This window comes from Molossus molossus, unplaced genomic scaffold, assembly GCF_014108415.1.
Source record: "Molossus molossus isolate mMolMol1 unplaced genomic scaffold, mMolMol1.p scaffold_m16_p_19, whole genome shotgun sequence".
NCBI lineage: Eukaryota > Metazoa > Chordata > Mammalia > Chiroptera > Molossidae > Molossus > Molossus molossus.
Genome location: NW_023425354.1, coordinates 6,762,274 through 6,783,871, shown reverse-complemented (window position 1 = coordinate 6,783,871; position 21,598 = coordinate 6,762,274). Strand labels below are relative to the sequence as shown.

General features: G+C 53.5%; 1 protein-coding gene across 3 annotated transcripts in view; it reads right to left on the bottom strand.

The window, feature by feature from the left end:
- SLC39A11 (solute carrier family 39 member 11) overlaps positions 1 to 21,598 on the bottom strand; it is a 306,424-nt gene that overhangs the window by 153,725 nt on the left and 131,101 nt on the right. For 2 of the 3 annotated variants that reach the window (XM_036269192.1, XM_036269190.1), the window contains exon 5: positions 10,590 to 10,731. In XM_036269192.1, the coding sequence (XP_036125085.1) occupies positions 10,590 to 10,731 (142 nt within the window). The remainder of the gene's footprint in view (positions 1 to 10,589; positions 10,732 to 21,598) is intronic. The other variant, XM_036269193.1, reaches the window with a different exon arrangement.

Sequence of the window (21,598 nt, the reverse complement as noted above, 5' to 3'; positions counted from 1 at the left end):
GGGACACTCGGTTCCGTTCCACTGTGGCTGCTCCATCCCTGAGCTGGCGCATCCGCCTGAGCGTCTCGAGAGCACCGAGGACCACGTGCCCAGGGACTGGAGAATCCACATCCAAACCCAAAGGCTCTTTGGATTTTTCAATATGGGCAGCGGAATGTCCACTGTCTGGACCAAGAATCCCACCCCAGGTGCTCCGAACACGTGAGCCATTTTTACTGCCGTCCAGACAAAGATAACTAATATTCGTTGAGGGCATGCGATGCGTGAAGCACTGTTGTAAGTATACTACGTGCGTTCACTGAGCCGCTCTCCAAAGCAACTCCGTGAGGTAATTACTGTTATCCCCATTTTAGATACAGAAATGGGGGGGGGTGAACAAGGTTGCTCGAGGTCTAGCAGCTGCTAAGGGGCTGAGTAAGAAATCAAACCCAGCCTCACTGTAGAACCTACCCTCTGGCCCACTCCAACCCGGCACCATCTCTGTATTGTGACATCTTTCAGGCACTTGGTGGCTTTTCAAGTACGTATGCCTTCCAGCCACCGCACACCTATAGAAAACACCGTATTTAATGCTGAAAGACTGAATGCTTCTTTCCTAGGATTGGAAATAGGGCAAAAATGTCTGTTCTCACCACTCCTACTCAACATCATACTAGAAGTCCTAGCCAGTGCAATAAGGTAAAAAAAAAAAAAAAAAAAAAAAAAGAAAGAAAGAAAAGGCATACAGATTACAAGGAAGAAATAAAACTGCCATTATTCATAGACACAACATAGAAAATCCCAAGGAATCTACCAAAAAAAAAAGATACTAGAACTAATAAATGATGTTAGCCAGATTGCAGGATATAAGACTAACACACACAAATTAATTGTTTCTGTATACCAGCAATGAACAATCAGAAACTGAAATTCAAAATACAGTATCATTTATAATAGTACCATAAAAGGAAATACTTAGCTATATATCTAATCAAATATGTGTAGGATATATATGCCAAAAACCACAAAACACTAATAAAAGAAATGAAAGATGACTTAAAAAAATAGATACACCATGTTCATGAAGTAGAAGATAATTATGAAGATGTGAATTTTCCCCAAACTGATTTATAGGTTCAATACAATTCCAACCAAAAGCCCAACAGAAATTTTTGTGTATTTTAACAAGCTGATTCCAAACTTTGTATATAAAGGCAAAGGGACTATAATAACCAAAACAACTTTTAGAAAATAAAGTGGGAGGACACACAGTATCTGTTCTCGAGACTCAAGATAAAGCTACTGCAATTAAGAGAGGGAGATACTGGCGAAGGAACAGACACATAAACCAATGAAGCAGCATGAAGAATCCAAAAATAGTCCCACACAAGGACAGTCCTTTACATTTTTTTTTTTTTTTTTTTTTTACAAAAGCAAAAGGCAAGTCGATGGAGAAAGGTGAGTCTTCCCAATACACAGTGCTATGATAACTGAATATCCACATGAGAAAGAACGGAACCGAAAATTCTACCACTCTTTATCTAAAGAGAACTCAAGCCGGGCCAGTGTGGCTCAGTGGATTGAGCATCATCCCATGGACTGAGAGATCTCGGTTTGATCCCTGGTCAGGGCACATGCCCGAGTTGCGTGCTCCATCCCCAATAGGGGGCGTGCAGGAGGCAGCGGATGGATGTTTCTCTCCTCTCTCTCTCTGTCCCTTCATTTCTCTCTAAAAGTAAATAAAAACATATTTTAAAAAGAACTCAGCCCTGGCCGGTTTGGCTCAGCGGTTGGAGCATCAGCCTGCGGTCCAAAGAGACCTGGGTTCAGTTCCTGCTAAGGGCACGTACCTCGGTTGCAGTTTGTCCCTGGCCCTGGTTGGGTCGTGTGGGTGGCAGCCACTTGATATGTCCCTTTCACATCGATGTCTCTCTCTCTCTCTCTCTCTCTCTCTCTCTCCCTCCCACTCTATCTGAACAAAAAATGTCCTCGGGTGAGGATAAAAAAAAGAATTCAGAACGGAGGGCTCTGTGTGGGAACAGCAAGGCCATTCAAGACCCACTTAGGAGACTGTCAGAGGTTTGTATATGTCACACTGCAACAGAGAAGATGGAAACCTAGACCATGGCCACCTGTTTCCCGAGGAGATTTGAATCTCCTTGAGGGCAAGTGTCTCCTGATAGTTTTTTTTTTTTTTCTTTATTGATTTTAGAGAGAAAGTGTGAAGGAGAAAGAGAGAGAAACACGGATGAGAGAGAACATCGACTAGCCACCTCCTGCATGCCCCCCACTGGGGATCGGGCCCACAACCTGGGCATGTGCCCTGACCGGGAATCGAACCGGCGACCTCTTGGTGCACGGGTCGACGCTCAACTACTGAGCCACACCAGCCGGGCTCTGGATAGTTTTGATGCGAAGGACAGGAGCTTCCTTACTGAACAGAAGAGAAGATTGACGCGAGCAAACCTTGTGGCGGCCTGCTGAGGGCCAGTGCTGTGAAATCTCTGGGGAGCCTGGTCTGTCCGGGAGGAGGGCAGAGCCTGGCCCATGGACCCAGGGCTGCGGGGACGTCCTGCGCACCCTCTTCTGCCATGGCCTCCGGATGCGCCGTCTCCCCTCGCAGCTCCTGATGAGCGTGGGCGCACCCGAGCCAGGAGGCCTGAGAGCAGCTCCTTCTGGGCAGCCAACTGCGCGTGGCCGACCACGTCCCTCAACACCTCCAGCCCCCAAATGCGATGACCCTAAAACTAGTGTTTCAGAGACAAGTGATTCGGTCTGAAGATACTTGGAGCTCTTGTCTTTCTCTGATCCCTGGAGGGAAATGCATAGAGACAAGAAAGCAGAACAGACACTAGCACACACACAGCCCACGAGGATCCGGGAGTTGGACGGGCCGTGTGTGCTGCTCAGACAGCCCGGGGATGGCGCTCACCCCGCACTCTTGTTCTTTCTTAATCCTCACCTGAGAATATTTTGTCCATTGATTTTTTTTTTTTAGAGAGAGTGGGAGAGAAGGGGGGAGAGGGAAGACAGAGAGAGAAACATTGATATGACAAAGACATAGCAATTGGTTGCCTCCCACAAGACCCTGATCAGGGCTGGCGATCAAACCTGCAACCCAGGCACATGCCCTGTCCCGGGAATCCATCCCACGACCCTCCGGTGTGCGGCCGACGCTCCACCCACTGAGCCACTGGCCAGGGCCTGCACGAAGCCCATCCCAGATGCAGAGGTGTGCTGCCCCACTCCTCACCCCCCCTCAGCCCACGCCTCCGGGCTGCCTGTCTCCACAGGGGCACCACCTTCCTCCCGTCACCGGCTCTAATTCCTTCTCAGACACTTTCCTTCCGCAAGAGGCAGAAGGGACACCGCAGGAAGAACTGTGATCTTCAACACTCGACGCCAAAGTGCCGCCTGTGTTTCTGCCGCCTAAGGAACTTCTGCAAAAAAATAAATAAATAAAAGACATCTGGAAAACAAAACAAAATGGTACGGAAAGAGGCTAGATGGCCCGGCTTGGGCAGCAGCCCCTAGGTGTCTGGGTAACAGAAGTCTGGCAGGAATATCCTCATGGGGGCTGGTGCTGCCCCAGCCACTTGTCTGCTCGGTTTCCCAAAAAGCACAATAAAAACGCGTTTCCTGGTTTAATAGACTCAGGAGCTGAAATGAGTGTGTCAGAAGTCTTACGGAGATGATGGAACCTGCTGGCCCGGCAAATGTTACATTTTGCATAAGGAGACAGAAGCCCTAACTCCTCAGCAGACACGTAATGAATATTTCAGAGCCCACAGCTGCTCTGACGGCTTCCGATGAACTCGGTGGGTCTTTTACAGCTGCCAGGACCAGCCTCCTCGTTGCCTCGTATCTTCTCCCCCTGCCCTCACTTTACGTAAGAAGCAGACCCCTCTAGGCTAACCCAGTCACAGGCGGTGGGTCAGCAAACTGGTTGAAAGATGTCCCCCCACAACTCATGTCCGCCTGGAACCTCGGAGTGTGACCTGACTCGGTAGATTCTCTGCAGAGGTAATCAGTCAAAAAGCGCCCTCATTGGATCAGGGTGGGCGTTACCCAGTGGCGGGGGTCTTTATCAGAAAAAGGAGGGAGATTCGGACACAGGCACAGACACACACCCAGGGAAGGCCAGGTGGCAAAGGAGATGGACGCTGGAGGGATGCAGCCGCAAGCCAAGGAATGCCGGGAGCCACCACACGTTATCCCAGGCAGGAGGGACACGCCCCGGGAGCCTCCAGAGAAGGCGTGGCCCCGGTGACACTTTGATTCCAGATGTCTAGCCTCCTGAACTGGGACCGTCTAAGTTTCTACTGTTTTAAGCCACCCGGCTCGTGGTGCATTCTTACGGCAGCCCTAGAAAATGAACACAGCCAGGAGAATGTGTCTACACTCGCAAATGGGTAATTATATTAATCTCCCCCAAGGTGACCTGTCATGGCAGGTGATGGTGGCAGTGGACGGCATGGCCCCGCAATGTCACTGACAGAGACTGCACACCTGCCAGCAGTCTTAGAAGACCATTTAAAACCACAGGCGTTCTAGTTGCTGAGTAACCTGTCAGCTCCGTTCCGCTCTTTCCAGGCGGCTCCCTCGGCGGCCCCGGCCCGTCCAGGGGCGAGGCGAGCAGGGGAGGAGAGGAGCACAGTGAGAGCGCCTACGAGGTAGAAAGAATCACAGAAAACCAAGTTCTCTGGCCACCTGGTGCTCCTGTGGGTTGATGGCCATCCACGGGGAGACAGCTTTCCAAAGCATTAGTGAATGCTGGTAAGAGCTGAGCTGTGTCCCCCTCAAATGCACGTGTTGAAGGCCTAATGCCCAGTGCCCCAGAATTTAACCATTTGGAGATGCAGTCTTTAAAGAGGTAAGTAGCCCCAGTGTGGCTCAGTGACTGAGCATCGACCCATGGTCACCGGTTCGATCCCCGGTCAGGGCACATGCCCAGGTTGTGGGCTTAATCCCCAGTGGGGGGCATGCAGGAGGCGGCCAATCGATGTTCCCTCTCATGGACGTTTCTATCTCTCTCCCTCTTTCTTCCCCTTCCTCTAAAATCAATTAAGAAAAAAAATTAAAGAAATAATTAGGGTAAAAGGAGGTCTCTAGGGTGGGCCCTAGTCCAGTATGACTGGCCAGAGCGGGGTGAAGACACAGGCAGGCAGCGGGAAGACCCTGTGAGGACGCAGAGAAGGCAGCCGTTGCAGCCCGGGAGGCACGCGTCAGGAGAAACCCAACCTGCCAGCACCTGATCGCAGACTTTCAGCCTCCAGAGCTGCGAGACATAAGCATCTGCCGTTGAGGCCGCACCTCCTGCGGCATTTGCCTCGGCAGCTGCACCAAACCTGAGCAGCGTCCAACGGCCTCTAGGCCCAGCTCTACAAAATGACTGCCCAGCTCCGACGGTCGGGTCTCAAAAACATAATCACAGTAATAAAAGTGCAAGTAAACAGGAAACATGCTATTTGAGTGCTAAATATTAAGGGAAAAGACAACACTCTTCAGAAGCAAAAGAATCTATAAAATGTATCCACCTAATAATGTTTCCATGAGCAGAGACAGTCCCTCCAGCCGCCCACACAGCACCCTGCTGGAGCCAGCATCTCGGGATGATATTTAACATCCATGATGCTAAAGAGCTGGTAATTATCATTATTGAACACTCTGCTCTTCATCTTTCAGCCAAATATTTTTGAATTAAAATGCGGCACAGTTTAATAGCCTCAGAGCCATTTCCATGTACTGACAAGTTTGGTTCATTCCCAACCTTTTAATGAAGAAACCAGGTTACAGGAGGTAGCGATGCCAGGACCTGTCTCTTTTCAATCCCCAGACAACTCCGCTCAATTAGGTCAGGAGAAGATTTTAAAATGTCCCCGAACTAACTAGTTACAGGGGGAGGAAAGGGGGCGCAGGGAGAAAAGAGTCTAAATGCTGAACCACACGCCAAGACATTTGATCTATAAAAATAACTGGAGAATTGGTCTTTCATCTTTAGAGATCTTACCGATAAAAAGTCAACATGACTAACGTCCCAGAGGTTTCTCCAGACGCGTTCTTTTGGAGACCTAGTTATAACAAACACTCGGGATTTCTCCTAGAAGCTGCATCTGACTCTTGATCAAATGTAAGTGTACTAAAACTATGCTGGAAATGTTAGTAACAGAAGGGACCTCGCCTTCAAGGGCGACCTGGACAGTCAGAAAATACAGAAGAAAACAGTGACGGTCACAGGACCCTTGGAGCTGTTTCACTAGGGTCCTCTCCGGTTCCCTAGTGTTCAGCTACGCCACGGAATTTCAGTGCCACAAAATTTCAGTGCCATGGAATTTCAGTGCCACAAAATTTCAGTGCCACGGTATTTCAGTACCACAAAATTTCAGTGCCACGGCATTTCAGTGCCATGGAAATCCAGGGCTGGGGGGTTGAGTCACGTGGCTGGTCTCCCAGAGAGAACAGGTGGGTGTCTTCCCAAGGAGGTCACGGCACCCAGCCCGACTGCCCCTCGCAGCCCCACACGTACACCGACACGCACTCCCACGCCAGCCAGTGTGAGAGCCCACCTGCTGCGTCCACCAAGCCTCTGGAGACACTGTCCCCAGCAGAAATGCAGGCACATAAGCAGGTGCAAAATGCGGCCGAGGGTGAGGACCTCCGCGTTCGCCAGCTGATGAGATCATCTCCCAGAGGCACCCCAGGGAGGATGTTTAAGGGGGCAAACAGGGAGGAATGATTCCAAGTACAAGACTGCAAGGGGACATCACACCTGGAGGAGAAATGAGGGTGCTCAGAGGAGGGGGGACGACGCAGAACAACAGCTGGACCGGGGGCTCGGGCCGTGGGAACTGGAGTTAGAAAAGGCACGTTCTCTCCACCACGATCAGGTCCATTTCCACAGGAGGATGCCCCCCAGCAAGTCAGTAGCATAACCCATACGGAACTCGAGTTTAGACCAAGATGCAAAGGTTGCTAACGGGCTGGTGCTGGTAGTTTACCCACATCCATAACCCACTGAACCCTAGGTCTGCGTCGTTCCACTCCACCAACCACGGGTTCTAATCTGCCAGGTCGTCTAGGAAGAATTATCGCCAGGCGAATTCTCTGACTATAAAAGAATAGGACATTAAGGACACAGTGGGCCCTGGCTGGGTCGCTCGGTTGGTCAGAGTATCATCCGGTGACGCCAAGGTTGCAGGTTCCATCCCCGATCGGGGTACATTCAAGAATCAAGCAATGAATGTATCAATAAGTGGAACAACAAGTTGATGTTTCTCTGTCTCTCTCGCCCCTTCCTCGCTCTCTAAAATCAATCAATCAATAAAATGTTAAGAAAACATTGGTTTCCAAACAGAGTCTCTGACAGCTCATGTCTTCCTGACTCAAGTACCCATTCACTTCTTACCCCAACAAGCTCTGGAATGACTTAAGGAAAATAAATAGCCACTTCACAGCTAGGTAATTCCCTAGGTTAAACCCACCTCTTCCTCTGCGGGAAAACACTGCCTACCCCTGATCTTTCCACACTTATACAAAATTACAGACAATTCTCCATCTGCCACGCTAATGGGCCAATAAACAAAAGCCCTCGCTCTTGAAGAGTTTTAACTGCCTCTCTCAAAACAAATATACTGAAACAGGGCAGTTAATTCGTAAAAGAGTGGAATGATTCACTTTTCACTACCCTCTGCAGCCAAGAGTGCAGTGAGAAAGAAAACCCACTTGGGCAGCTGAGTGAGGGAGGTGGACACCGTGAGGGTCACGACCGGATGAACATTGGGGCATGGGATCATCTGCAGTGTGATGGCAGCCCCAGAACTCTGCCTTCCCAGAATGCTTTTTTTTTTTTTGCAAAAAATGTCAAAAGGGTAATCCTTTGGTGCCCATCCACGGACCCCAGATGTACAGAACTCTTGGCCTCACTTCTAGAATTCACTCCACAGTTTAACTGCCCACAGAGATGTGCGTCTGAAAACACTCTGCCACATTCTTTTTTTTTTATCCTCACCCGAGGACATTTTTCCATTTTTTGTACAGATAGAGTGGGAGGGAGAGAGAGGAAGGGAGAGAGAGAGAGAAACATCGACGTGAAAGGGACACATCGAGTGGCTGCCACCTGCACGACCAACCAGGGCCGGGGACAAACTGCAACCGAGGTACATACTCTTAGCGGGAACCGAACCCGGGTCTCTCCGGACCGCAGGCCGACGCTCTAACCGCTGAGCCAAACCGGCCAGGGCCTGCCACGTTCTTTATACAGACCCAAGATAGAAAGCTAAAGGGGAACAAATTAGGTGAGATCGTGGCCAACAACAAGAACAGGATGAACCGACCAGTGTCCCAGAAAACAAAGACCAGTGAAACAGACAAGGTATAGACCAAGGGGTCAAGTGTAACTGTCAAACACAACATCTGTGAAAGGATGTAAGAGAAGCTAGAAGTGTGTGTGTGTGTGTGTGTGTGTGTGTGGTGGAAGCCTGGACCATAAGGAATTGGAAGTTGGAAGAAAAATTACTTGGTAATTTTTAATCTGTTATTACCTTTTTAATTAAAAGAAAGCTAGTTGGAGATAGATAAATAGTTGAAGAGAGAGAGAGGAAGGAAAAGAGAGAAGCAGAGAGAGAGAGGAGAAAGACTGATAGTTTTAGAAGAACTTCTGGTCCAGCCAAGTCCTAAAATAGCCCCAGCCTTGAGAATAGTTGACAAGGTAGAACATTTGCTCAGAGACATAAATGAGAAAGTAGCTCATGAAATCTCTTCCCAGCTCGCGCCGAGACCAGCTGAACCATCTACCCCACAGAGGAGCTCTGCTGGCTTTTCCTTTCACTGAACCAATTACGGGACATTATAACCGCAGCGCCGATATTATTTTTTAAAGGCTTATGTTGTTCACTAAATACCCATTAAACCAATCTCCTTGCCCCATTTACAGCAAGCTTAAGGGCAAACCCAGATGGTACAGACAATGCGTATTCAGGCTTGATCTGCAAGATGCCAGCCATCAAGCAGCCGGTGCCCGTTTGAGGCCTCAACCGCCTGGCGCCCCCAGGGGAGCCCAGGTGAGAACGAAGACCTTTCCAGAGGTGGATGGTTAACCATCTTCCAGCTCCCCCAGCCCCCCGCAGCCCCCAGGCTGCATTTGCTTTTGTATCTAAACAGCAACAGCAACCGAGGGTTGCTTGGTAACCTGGTAACAGCTGTGTCTCGGTGTTCCTGAGCAGAGGACGGGACTGCGTCTCCCTCCCACGCCGCCCTGGGTGGCCGAGCAGACCCAGCAGTCCTGGCCCTGTGTTCCCAAAGGTCCATGGAAATGATAACCACTGTTTACCTTTCCTGACTGACGGGCACTGAACCTGGTCCCCCAGGGCCTTAGGACAAAGGGGAAATGGAATAGCATAAAACCTCGCTCACTTTTCATCCTCGAGAAGGCTCAGACTGGGGCCAGTCTTCCAGGGGGCACCCAGGGTTGCTAGCCCAGTAGAGCCACGGAGGATGGACGGAAAGCCCTCTGCCTGTTCCCCCAACTCACCGTGAGACAGGCCGCACTCGGCTGGAGGGCGCCGGCCTCCCAGTCACCAGACGGGTGGGTGCTCCAAGACAGGACAGCAGACGGCACCTCGGCCGTCCCGACTGGAGCAGGAACTGCAGGGGGACTGGCCGCTAAGCCTCTACTATTTAGCTCGAGCTCACGTTAGAGGGACTGTTGTTTCCAGATTATACCTCACACTGGCAGTGAGGGGCAGCCCCAGTGGAGAAGACACCCGCCTTCTCCATGAATAATCCACGCAGGATGCCGTGGGAACGTGGGTCATTCTACGCAGTGAGAACTGGGAAACCACGCACAGGAGGCGCCCGCTCTCGATCGTTTGTGTGGATTTAGGTCCTAAGCCTGTGGTCCGCAGAAGGGTGGGGAGGGCGAGGGACACGGGTTTCAGAGCCTTGTGCCTGCAGGGCCACTGCGGGACTTCGACTGGAAGAACAAGGCACCCGCCTCTCCTCCCCGTAACTGGCCCGTCAATTAGCCAAACGCCCCGCGTGAGCGATGACGGGGCGGCGCGGGGGCTGGGGGGTCTCCCACTGAGACTGGAAAACAGTGCGATCTTTCTGGCGCACCTTCAGCGCCCCAGTGGGCCGCGCCCAGCCTGAGCCTCGCCTCGGGGGACTGGCACCCCTCTAACTCAGGGCGTGACTTCGCTGCGCTGCTAGGTTCTCGGGCTCCACACCTCATCAGTGAGCGAAATGGCCACCGCTTCCCAGATGAACCAAAGAGGAGAGTCACCTACATGGGAAGGATCGTCCGGGGTCCACCCGAGACGGGGAGATAGGGCACAGATGCCCACACGCTCGAACCCGGTCCGCCCGATCCCATCAGAGGGGTTCTTGTCCACTGCCCCAGTTGGACAGACCATCGCGAGGCACCGTTACCTCCCGTGCAGCAAGCAGGGGGTTGGAGAGTAAGTGAGACAGAGGGCCCGGGCCGGATGCAGTCCAGCCCTGTGCATAGAGGGGCGAGCCGTTCGGAAGGGCAGGACAGAGCCCCTGCCTGTCCCGTCACCGCTCCTGCCCAGTCTGCCTCACTCAGCCGGGGTCTGCAGCAGGAGGGAGCTTGCCTGAAAGGAGCCCAGCTCTACCTATCCGGATGGAAAGTTCGCTCTTAGGGAAGAACAGCCGGGGACCCTCGGCGTCAGACTTCTTCATCAACGCGGGGTCCAAGTTCAGTGCCAGGGCCGTCTGGGGGTCTTCTGCTGCGCCCTGAAACAAGAAGCAGTCACTGTAACACCTCTACGGCCTCCATTCCCCCACGCCCCTCCAGCTCAGAGCTGCCCGGGCAGCTGGCCCAGCTCTGCCAAGAGCACGGGGCCACCGGCCAGTCCCTGGGCCAGACCCAGCTGTCAGCAGGTTGGGTCGTTAGGAAGAGGACAAGCTTCTGGTTGTAGAACTTTCGGGGTGACAGAAACAGGACCTGAGGGGTCAGTGCTGATCCTAGCAATGGGAAGGACACATCGACACCTCCCTCCACAGGGCAGAGGGTACCCCGGCTCAGCCCTGCACTGTCAGAAGCCCCTTCGGCAGGTGCAAAGTTGACATTTTTTAAGACATCCCCATTTCTCACGGGGTCAGAAGGGGGAAGTAATCCCAACAGCCCCTCAGAGGAGGGGAGCGGTGGGCACCGCGGAGGTCACAGCACACGGGGAGGTGAGTCCAGATGGCTGAAGACAACCGTGTCACCCTCTGCTTTGTCTGGCACGAACCAGCTCGACCGTCTGTGCATTTACCAGGTAGTCTTCATTCTGATTGGCACATGTGCTTAACAAATACCCACTGACCACCAACCTGGTGGGTACTTGGTGAACAAAACAAGGCCACGTCCCAGCTCCTAGGTTCCAGTCAAGAACAAACAGAAGGCCCTGGCCGGTCTGGCTCAGCAGTTAAAGCGTCGGCCCGCAGACCAAAGAGTCGCGGGTTCGATTCTGGTCAAGGGCGCGTACCTCAGTTGCAGTTAGGTTCCCCGCCCTGGTTGCGGTCATGCGGGAGGGAGCCAATCGGTATCTCTCTCACATCTATGTTTCTCCCTCTCTCTCTCTCCCTCTCCCTCCCTCCCTCCAACTCTATCTGAAGATAAATGGAAAAATATCCTTGGGTGAGGATTTAAAAAACAAAAGAGCAGACAGATGGCCCCGGCCAGGTAGCTCGGTTGGTTAGAGCGCCGCTCCCCCCCCCTCCCCCCCCCCCCCGCATATGCTAAGGTTTCAGATTCGATCCCCAGTCAGAGCACATACCAGAAGCAAACAATAAATGCATAAATAAGTGGAGCAACTAATCGATGTCTCTCTCTCTCCCCCTTCCTCTAAAATCAATACAAATAAATAAATTAAAATAAAAAGAGCAAACAGATTAATGCAGAATGGGGCTGTGAGCCTCTGTTCCCGTGTCATCGGCCGGAACCCCCCGGCCCTGCTGACAGCTTACTGACACACAGGACCTCAAGGGGAACGAGGAAGAGGGGTGACCCCACCAACACAAACACCTCCACTTCCATCCAAACACCTGGATGCTAAGGGAAGGTGAACAGAATCACCTCGATGAGCACAAAGACGGGAGATATTCACTGAAAACCGGGAAAAACAGTTCCAGCCGAACAGAAGTTTCCCTTTAAAACTACGCGTCTCTGGTCCGGGAGGGGGGGTGTGGGCGGTCACCCAGACGTAGCCATTTACGAGCCAACTAACTCTGTTCTTGGGTAAGTCTCTTTCAGAAGGGGAACGGAATGACTCTGACATTTCCTTTCATTCTTTCTTTCCAACTAAATGTTACGGGCAAAAACGTCAACCCTTCCTCTACGTCTTCCCGTTGGTCCGATACATTGATATTGTCCCAATCATTTAGCCTCAATGTCCTCCCTAACGCATAGAAGGGTGCAGACACCTCATTTAACTTTGCTTTAAAAGGGGGGGAGCCTCGTTTCCCTGCAGAATGGTAGGGCCTGCAGGCTGTCACCTGCTCCGTCGCTGGGAGAAGCACAAAGAGGCAGCCTGTCACACTCAGACTGACACTACAGATGGACGGAGTCCTGGGGACAGAAGGGACCTGAGGAAGGCCGGCGCCTCCCCCTGCAGGAACCCCCCTCGTCACCGCAAGTGACAGCTGGTGGCTGCGCCGGGCCTCACAGTCGCAGCTTTGTGTGTCTGCGTGCCGACCGTTTCTAACCCTGCACCTCACGCTGACGACCGAGGAGTCGCCTGTGACGGAAGACCTGCTTCGCCCGCACGGCAGCTCAGCTGATCTCCCTGCGTCCTCCTCCTGTTCCTGTGGGGCTGATCGTGACTGGGAGAAGGCTGCGGGAAGAGAGCCACTTCCTCACGGCCACACGCAGCGGCCGTCACGTGCTCCGCGCTGTCTGTTCCGCTGCAGCCCGGAGACCCTCCGCTTCTCACCGAGAACAGTGGTTTCCCGCCCGCAGGGGACGTTTGGCGATGGGCGTCTGTCTGTCGGTGTAGGGCCAGGGGTGGTGCTGGCCAGGGATGCTGCTCAACACCCTCCAGGGCACAGGCCAGCCCCATCACAAATGATCCGGCCAAGTGTCAACAGTGCTGAGGGTGAGCAAGACTTAGGATGCTCGGGACCCCCAAGCTCCCTGATCAGGGGCGACGCTGGGAACACACGGCTCCCTGCTCCCCCCAGAGGAGTCGCTGGTTTTCTGAGGACGGCTGTGATGGTGGGGAAAAGCCAGGAAGCACCTGCTAGGCCAGGCGGCTCTCAGGGCTGACACACCCTCACTGTGTGGAGCCCCATCTGCAGGGGGAGGGGCTGCATTTCTTTCCGGAAGCCTTAAATAGCACGGCCTCGACCTGTGCTGAAGGACTGGAGGACGGGGACCCCAGGAAGACACTCCCTCCCCGTGTGCTCCTGCCCGGCGGATGGCAGCACGGCCCTCTTCCCTTGATGGCTTCGCTGTCTTACATGTCTGGGCCTTTTTCTTTTTACTCCCTGCCAAGCTGTTCCGTTCACACCTCCTCACTCACTCCTGCAAAGACGCTGAGAGCGTGACCCTCCCAGGGCGAACGTCTGACTAACGCAAGCTTTCCTGACTCCCCCTGCAGTCCCGAGAGCCCGCGAGGCTGCCCCGCAGCTGGGCAATGAGTCCCTTTCTGTCCCACCCGCACCAGGCGGTTCGAGCTGGGCTCCTGGGGCATTGGACGGTTCAGGGCAGCTGTTCATCCTGCAGCTCCCAAATGTCAAGGCGCCCAATACAGGCTCCTTCCCCAGCGAGTCTCCCTTTCCCTCTGCACCACACCCCAGGCTTCTCCTCCCCATCCATCTCCACCCACCCCAAACCCAGCCGTACAGGGAGGGGCTGCTGGGAGGTGACACCACCAGGGCCTGGAATGGGAGAGCACCTGCCCTCTTGTGACAGAATCATCATCATCATCATCATCATCATCACTGATGGTTTGAGGCCAGTCCCTGGGGCTCAGAACAAACACGGCCATTTCCACCCACTCAGGAAAGGCCGTGCAGGGGGGCAGGAGCTGGAGAATAAGTAGCATCTTCCAGAAGGAAAGAGAGGGATGGAGAGCGAGGGAAAGACAGAGGAAAGAAAATGGGGGTGGGGTGGGGGAGGAGCCCAGGAATATGCCTCACAGGAAAAGCAAAAATGCTTCCAAAATGACGCGCACACCTGCCCCAGAAATCAGGTCCGGGTGCCTTCCTCGGGGTCTGCCGTCCCAGCCGCGGGGAACAGCGGCTGCTCACTGATGCTTCTCGAGCCACGAAAGGAAAAGCCTAGAGCGTAACCCCCAGGACACAGTCGTGTCCGGATGTGGTCTATGGTGGCAAAGCACAGCCCCACGCAAAGCACAACTGGGTAAGTGCCACTGTGGGCCGCGCCCCGAAATGTCACGGCAGGCAGCTGGGGCCGGTTCTCCGAGTCCCAGGAGCCGTTCACGTGTCCACCTGCCCCCGCTTCTTCCCCACCGGGATGTGTCACAGCTCTCAGGGGACGCAAAGCGACCCATGTCTTGAGTGCCTATGGCGAGCCTGCCCTCACCCACGTCACACACCTCCTATCCTGTTCATCCAGGCCGGGGACTCGGGACGACCGAGCTTCCCCAGCGCCTGGCAGGGTGTCTCTTTAATTGAGGTCTGTTAGCAGGTCAAAACTCCCTGAGGAGGGGCCAAGGGAAAGGTCAGAGAATTAATTGGTGTCCCCTGCCAGCCAGAGCTCAGGCCAGGCCCGAGTTACACCCCAGTGGAGAAGGGAAGGGGGATCTAAAGGGAAGTCACGTGCCCCCAGCCCCCCCAAAGGGACTCGGGGACACCGAGGCCACAGAAGGGGCCCGGAGCTCTGCGAGGGCTCTGCCTCCCTCCACCCCACCGCCCCGAGTCTCACCATCCCCACTTAACCCAGACACAGGAGGTGACATTAAATAATTGATGCTGTTTTTATTACTGAGAAATTGCAATAATAATGACACTCGTAACACAATCTTAAATTATTCCACATAATGGAAAAAAAATTAAATGTCACCCCTTATCACCAGCCAGAATATGGATGAAGCTTACATAACAGCTGACCTTCTCTCCCGGGGAGCCCGGCCGTGGCCGGCCGCCCAGGGCCAGGCTGGCTCGGGGTGACAGCGACCGGCCTCAGAGCAAACAGGAACACAGAGTGGCACAGAGACGGGGCAGAGGGCACAACGCCCTTGGTTCCGTCAGGCTGTCTTCCTTGTCTCGTTCGCCTACATGTTCAGGGATCATGGGTCATAGCCGGGAGGCCTAAAGCCAGGGAGAATGACAATTCAAACTACGAGGTCCCTACAACAACAAAATGACATCCCATCAGTGGCCAGTAAGGCATGTTTTCAAGCTTCGAATTGTTCCATACTTGATGCTTTTACAATCCTGGCTGAAGCCCAAGCTCCCTCCTCCAGGAAGCCTTCCCGGATAGACCCAGCCAGTCTGGATGAAGTATGCCTCCCTCTCTGTGCTGCCCGACACCCCCACGTGTGCTTCCAGCATAACATTTGCAAAACTGCACAGTAGCCTTCCGTTTCCCGGGCTACCTCAAAACCATGAGATTCTTAACGCGGGAGCTGTGCCTTCCCGCTCTACCGTCAGGGCCCAGCACAGTGTCAGGGTTCAATAACTAAGCTAATTTACTGGCGCGAACAATACCACAAATCTCCAAAATGACGCACAGCATGAAAAACAAAGATCCAGGTAAGCACACAATGTTTTGGCTTTGAGAAAGAAGAAAGGAGAGATTCATGCAGAGAGGGAAAGAAAAGGCTTTAAAAGTGTTAAAAAAAACATTTTGGTTAATGGCAAAAAGCATGACTTTCTACCCACCCCCCAGCTTCTGTTCTCTTAATGATTGTGTAAGACCCTTAATACCAGCCCCGAGAGCACACGAGGCTGGGTAGCTACCACCCGGTGACTCTCGACCCAAAGGTTCTGTCTCCACTTCCTTCCTGGCAGAAATACGCAGAGCGGGGCAGCCCGGGTCACTCCCCATCAAGGTTCGTTCTTTCCACCCTGAAGCCTGTGATCCCTTCAAAGCCACATCCTCCAGCTCCCTCCCGGTCTCCTGCACGACCCGGGTCTGAAGTTCCACAATGGAGGGAGTTAATTGCGGACTTCCAGCTATAGTTAAGCTCTGCGAGTGTGCTATTACTCAAACTATCTTTTTAGGGACAAAAGCGTCTCCTATGTCTGATGCCAAATTACTATTCATAATCAAGCCTATTTAATCATATGAAACAGAATTTAAAGCACCACACGGCTCTGCAAAGACTCGGCTCTGTGAGAGTCTGCAGAGACAGTCTGCCAACGGGCGTTCCAGGTAAGCGGCTGGTGTGGGAGAGCCGGGTCTCCCACTAGCACGGCCCACGGAGAGGGGGCCAGGCAGAGGTCTCCAAACCACTGTGCTTTGTCTCGTAGCTTGAAATACAACATCTGCTTAAAACAGTGCATCTGAGCCTTCCTAATGCCGCGACCCTTCAATACAGTTCATGTTGTGGTGATGACCCCCCCCCCACCATAGTATTATTTTCGTTGCTACTTCATAACTGTAATTTTGCTACTGTTATGTCTTCGGCGACCCCGGTGAAAGGGTCGTTCGACCCCCAAAGGGGTCGTGACCCACAGGTTGAGAACCGCTGCCTTAAAACAATACAAATCTAAAGGGATGCAAGTGCCCGAGTATGATGAGGTGTTTTCTTTCTAGTCCTCAGTGATTACCCATGACTTTTTTTTTAAATCCTCCCTCAAAGATATTTGTCCATGTATCTTCAGATAGAGAGGGAGGGAGGCAGAGAGAGAGAGAAACATCGATGTGAGAGAGACACATCGACTGGTTGCCTCCTGCACGACCCCAACCAGGGTCAGGGACCGAACCAAAACCGAGGTACATCCCTTGACTGGAACCGAACCCGCAACTCTTTGGTCCACAGGCTGATGCTCTAGCCACTGAGTCAAACCGGCCAGGGCGAGTATCCATCACTTCTAAGCTCCGCCTCGACCGAGCCCTAGAATTCATTAAAATATACCCGCACCATCCACGCTGAGCCTTTGCGCCTTGTCAGCAGTGTGAGAAGCCCCAGCTGGTCTTTCCCAGGCCACTTTGTCCAACCTATGCATCCTTTTGGAGAACACCAGATACCCCCAGAACCTGCTCGAAGTCCAGATTTCTCCTCCCAGGAAAAAAATGCATGTGTATCAGACACTTGTTGCTAGGTAACAAAACACCCCAAAACTCAGTCGCCTCACACAGCAACCAGTCACCGCTGCCGAGGCTCCTCCGTGTGGCCCAGAATCGCCTGCGCGTCTTGGGTGGGCGCCTGGCTCGCTCGGGAGGTGGCTGGCCCAGGACGGCACAGGCGGGCCAGGAGCCGGCTGACCTGTGGCTGGGAAAACGGGGCTCCTCTCCCTGGGGCCGTCATCCTCCCGCAGCCTCGGCCGGGCTCACTCGTGGGGCAATCGGCTGTCAGGGGCAGCGAGAGAAGGCAACGTGCATTGTCACGTGTTCAAGACGGTTTGCATCACACTTTCTATCATCACTGGCCTCGGAGAGTCAATGGCCATCCAGATTGACAGGGTGGATAAACCAATCAACTGCACCTCCTTTCGGGAGGATCCGGTGTCAGCGGAATATGATTGACAGCGGGAGGAGCCTGTGCCATTTCTGAAATGTGCCGCGGCCCCTACACACAGGCGCACACGGCGCTGCGTGAAGCATCAGGGAGCCCACGAACCCCGTGCAGCCCTCTGCGGGTCTAGCCTGCAAACGACAGCTCCGGACGAAACCCCTAAACTCAGTCTCATTCGCCTAACGCAGTGTTTCTCTGGTGGGGACCCAGGGACACATTCTCAGTAGTCTGAAAGTTTCATATTAAAAAATTTTTAATTTTGTATTTCCAAGTAAATAATCATCTAAAGATAAAAAAAAAAAAACACCACAATACCAGCAATGTGAGGGACGACAGTGACCCATTTCTAAGCAAGGCTACGGCCCGGTCCAGCGCCTGCCGGCCTCTGCGTGCACCGCGGAGTGGGTCCAAGCCTTCACTGCGGAGGGCTGACTGGGGAGGGTCGGACTCCACAGACGGACGGTACGTTCGAGCCAGATTGGGGCCAGATGACTTCGTGGAGCCCTGTGTAGGCGGCGGAGGTTTCCGAGTACTTCCGAACAGCCATGGGGAGAGCTGGCCCCGTCCAGCGGCATTCGTGGGGGCGGGCTCGCCGGAACCCAAAGGAGCCGATGGTGGCGGTCGGTGCCACTGGTATTTGCAGCTGGTGGTTTATTTTTAGCAGAGGATGGTCTGCCACAGCACAAAAAAATGTTGTCGGCTTCTATTTTATGGATCTGGGTGTTTGATGCGAATTTACACCTAACTTGGTGCGCATATTTATGCTTATAAAGACGTAGATGAGGTGCAGCGTGCGTAGCTCGGACAAAACCGGGAAGGTGTGGGTCTAGCTCCTTTAGATAAATGCATGTGTTAGTCTCACAGGAAAAACACCGCCCTACAGCGGTGTTCCCCTCCCTACCACATGCCGTTTAAAACATGGCCCGTTCTGCCCTCACACAGCAGACGAATACTGAGAACTAACAGTCCACTGTGACCTGACCACTGTCTCCCTGTGCTCTGGGCCTCCTGTGGGCCAAGGAGCATCCACCTCTGTGTGGACAGAAATCTCCTTAATGACTCCTTTGCAAATTTCCCCGAGTTTTCCGTTCCACAAGATGCTCCCAGAAAAAGGATTCCACGGGCAAATACGGAGACCCTGGGAAAGTCCACACGGGTGCAGATAAAGACTCTGAGAAGTCCCACAGCAAGAAGCGCGTTTCATTTAATCCATTTCCAACCCTGCTTTGGCCACGTGGAAAACGTATTAATATCCAGCAGAGGAGGCTTCAGGGAGTGGTGAGTGCCACAAGGGATCTCTTCTGTGCCCAGTACTCAGAATGTTCAGCAAAATATTTCTCCTAAATAAAAGGGGGGGGGGTGGACTACCTGACCTCAGTTATCCATCACTTGCACAAATCAAGGTCTATCATCCTTTCATCAGTAGAATTTAGTGTGTGTTTCTCCCTAACAGCCACCCCAGCTACCAACACCAAAAGGTAATTGTTTGATAAGATGGTACTAACGGAAGCCCCACCTTTCCACGGCCAGGGCTGGAGAGAGCTTTATCAGCAGTGCTGAGGAGGGACGCAAGGGTCTGGCTTATGACCCATCCTTACAGCTCTGCCGGCCACAAAGTGACTTTTCTTGATTTGAGGACAATGAGAGAGGGCACAAGAGGCATCCATCCGATGGGCACAACCCACAGAGTGGACTGGTTGTTCAAGAGGCCTCTTCCCATCAGCTTCTGGGGGGGAATCAAAGTCCGACGACAATGCAGCCCCAGACCCAGGGTGAGATGGGGGGGGGGGCTGGGCACTGCCCCGCGTCCTGGACCGCATCTGCCCACACATACCCTCCTGTCTACGCCATGCTCAGCTTCCAGTGCACCTTCCCCTGTGTTACTGCATCTGATCATCAGTATCTTCCCGCGATGTAGACCAACAAGTAGCATAGTGACCGCTCGTCTGGGCTGCACGGTTTCCCGCCCCTAAAATTCCCGTCGAAGTCACCATCCCCAGTAGCGCAGAGCGAGACTCCATTCGAAGACCGGCTCTTCGGAGAGGTGACTGGATTAAAATGGAGCCACTGAGGGGGGATGTCATCTAATATGACTGGTGTTCTTGTAAGAGGATGACCACCTGCTAGTCGAGGACAGAGGCCTGGAACAGATGCCCTCACCACTTTCGGATGGGACCGTCCCTGCCGACACCTTAGGCCGCTACTTCCAGAACTTCGAGGCCGTACATGTTTACTGTTCAGGACACCCAGCCGGTGGTGCCTGGTTCCATCAGCCCCAGCAGACTACTATACCTGCCCATTTTACAGCTGAGGAAATTAACTCATAAAGCCAATGTTTTCACACCGTTCGTTAATCAGAGGTACAAGCAGAATCTGAACCCAGAACTTCTGACTCCACATTTCACGGCTCCGCCCGACATCGCGCTGTGATCAACCAGCAATGCACTAAGGCTTCGCGAAGGAGCCCCACACGGGTGTGTGCGCAGCATGACGCTGCGTGCCCCTGTGCTCGGGGGAGAGCGCGGTGGGAGCGGGGGTTCACACAGGCCCGTCCTGGCCGAGGTCCAGAGACACCAAACCACAAGCCTCTACTCCTCACTTCACGAGTGCAGACAGGTGGAAACTAACGCAAGATTCCACGCGGCAATGGTCCGACCTGGAAACCCGGTCCCTGGGCTACCAGGGAAAAACTGGGAACAGTTACTAATGGGGTTCAAGATGGCCTAACGTGAAAAGCAGACAGAGCGAGGTAGGTCGTCAGAAGGGACCGAGGTCCCCTCAGCACCACGCTGGGGGCACTGACTCATCAGACATCCATCCATGCAATCAGCGTTGAGGGCACCAGGGAGACAAGGGCCAACTCCAACAGACCAGGAGAGCACGGGCACAGCTGGGTGGAGATGTCAAGATGGTTTCGGTGTCTCTCTTCTAAACCATTTCAAAGTGCGGCTGTGCCCGCCGTCCCTGGGAAAAGGGCTGGGCGGGCGGGGGACTGGGGGCAGGACGTTGTGGGGGCAGGACGTTGTGGGGCCCAGGGTGTGGGGAGGACTTCACAGCATGGTCACTGCGTCTCACACTCACCGTCAATGTCCCCGTCAACTCCTCAGCCTCCGACCCCTGCTCACAGCCTGCTTAGCAGCACCCCACCCCCACAGGGCCTTGACCACAAGGGTCTGAAACCTCAAACTGGTTCTGAAAATAGTCCTGTGCCTCCTGATTAACTCTGCCTGCAAGGCTGAGACACGGCTTCCTAAATAGAACTTCGGGTCGGGACACGGTGCCCAAATGCTGGGAAAGGTGGGCAGGGAGGGACGGGGAGACGCTTCCAATGGGGGTGGAAATCCCGGTGCATTTTCACACGAAGAAAGCAGTGTGCAAATGGCAAACCACTTTGAAGAACATACTTGATTTTTTTTTTTTATTGCGGGGCTTCATCCAAGACATCACTCTGCTTGAAGCGGAATCAATTATTCAACTTCTCCGGGCTGGAGGAGGGACTGCCGGTGGGGAGGACGTGAAGCAGCGGTCTCTAGAAATGTTCTTCTGCTTCCCGCTCTGGGTGTGCGGGACCGACATCTCCTTCCCTGCCCCCTCTTCTCCAAGCCCGAGTTCCCACGCAAACCCCCCAGCAGAGGCACACACACGCCCGTGGGAGGTTCCACTGAGGCAGAACGAACCGCCACAGATTCAGTGGCCAAAAGCAACACTCATTTCTCATGGCTCCGTTTGCACGGTTCAGGAGTCCAGGAAGGGTGACACCGGGCCCCTGGTCCTTTGCTCAGGGCCTCACTGGGAAGAAACCAAGAGAGCAGCCGGGACTGGATCTTATCAGAGGTCCAGAGTCCTCTGCCAAGTGCACTGGTTGTTGGCAGAACTCAGTTTCTTGCAGACGAAGGACAGAGGTCCCCCTTTTCTTGCTGGCTGCCGGCCGGGGACGGCTCAGCTCCAAGAGGCCACCCTCAGACCCTTGC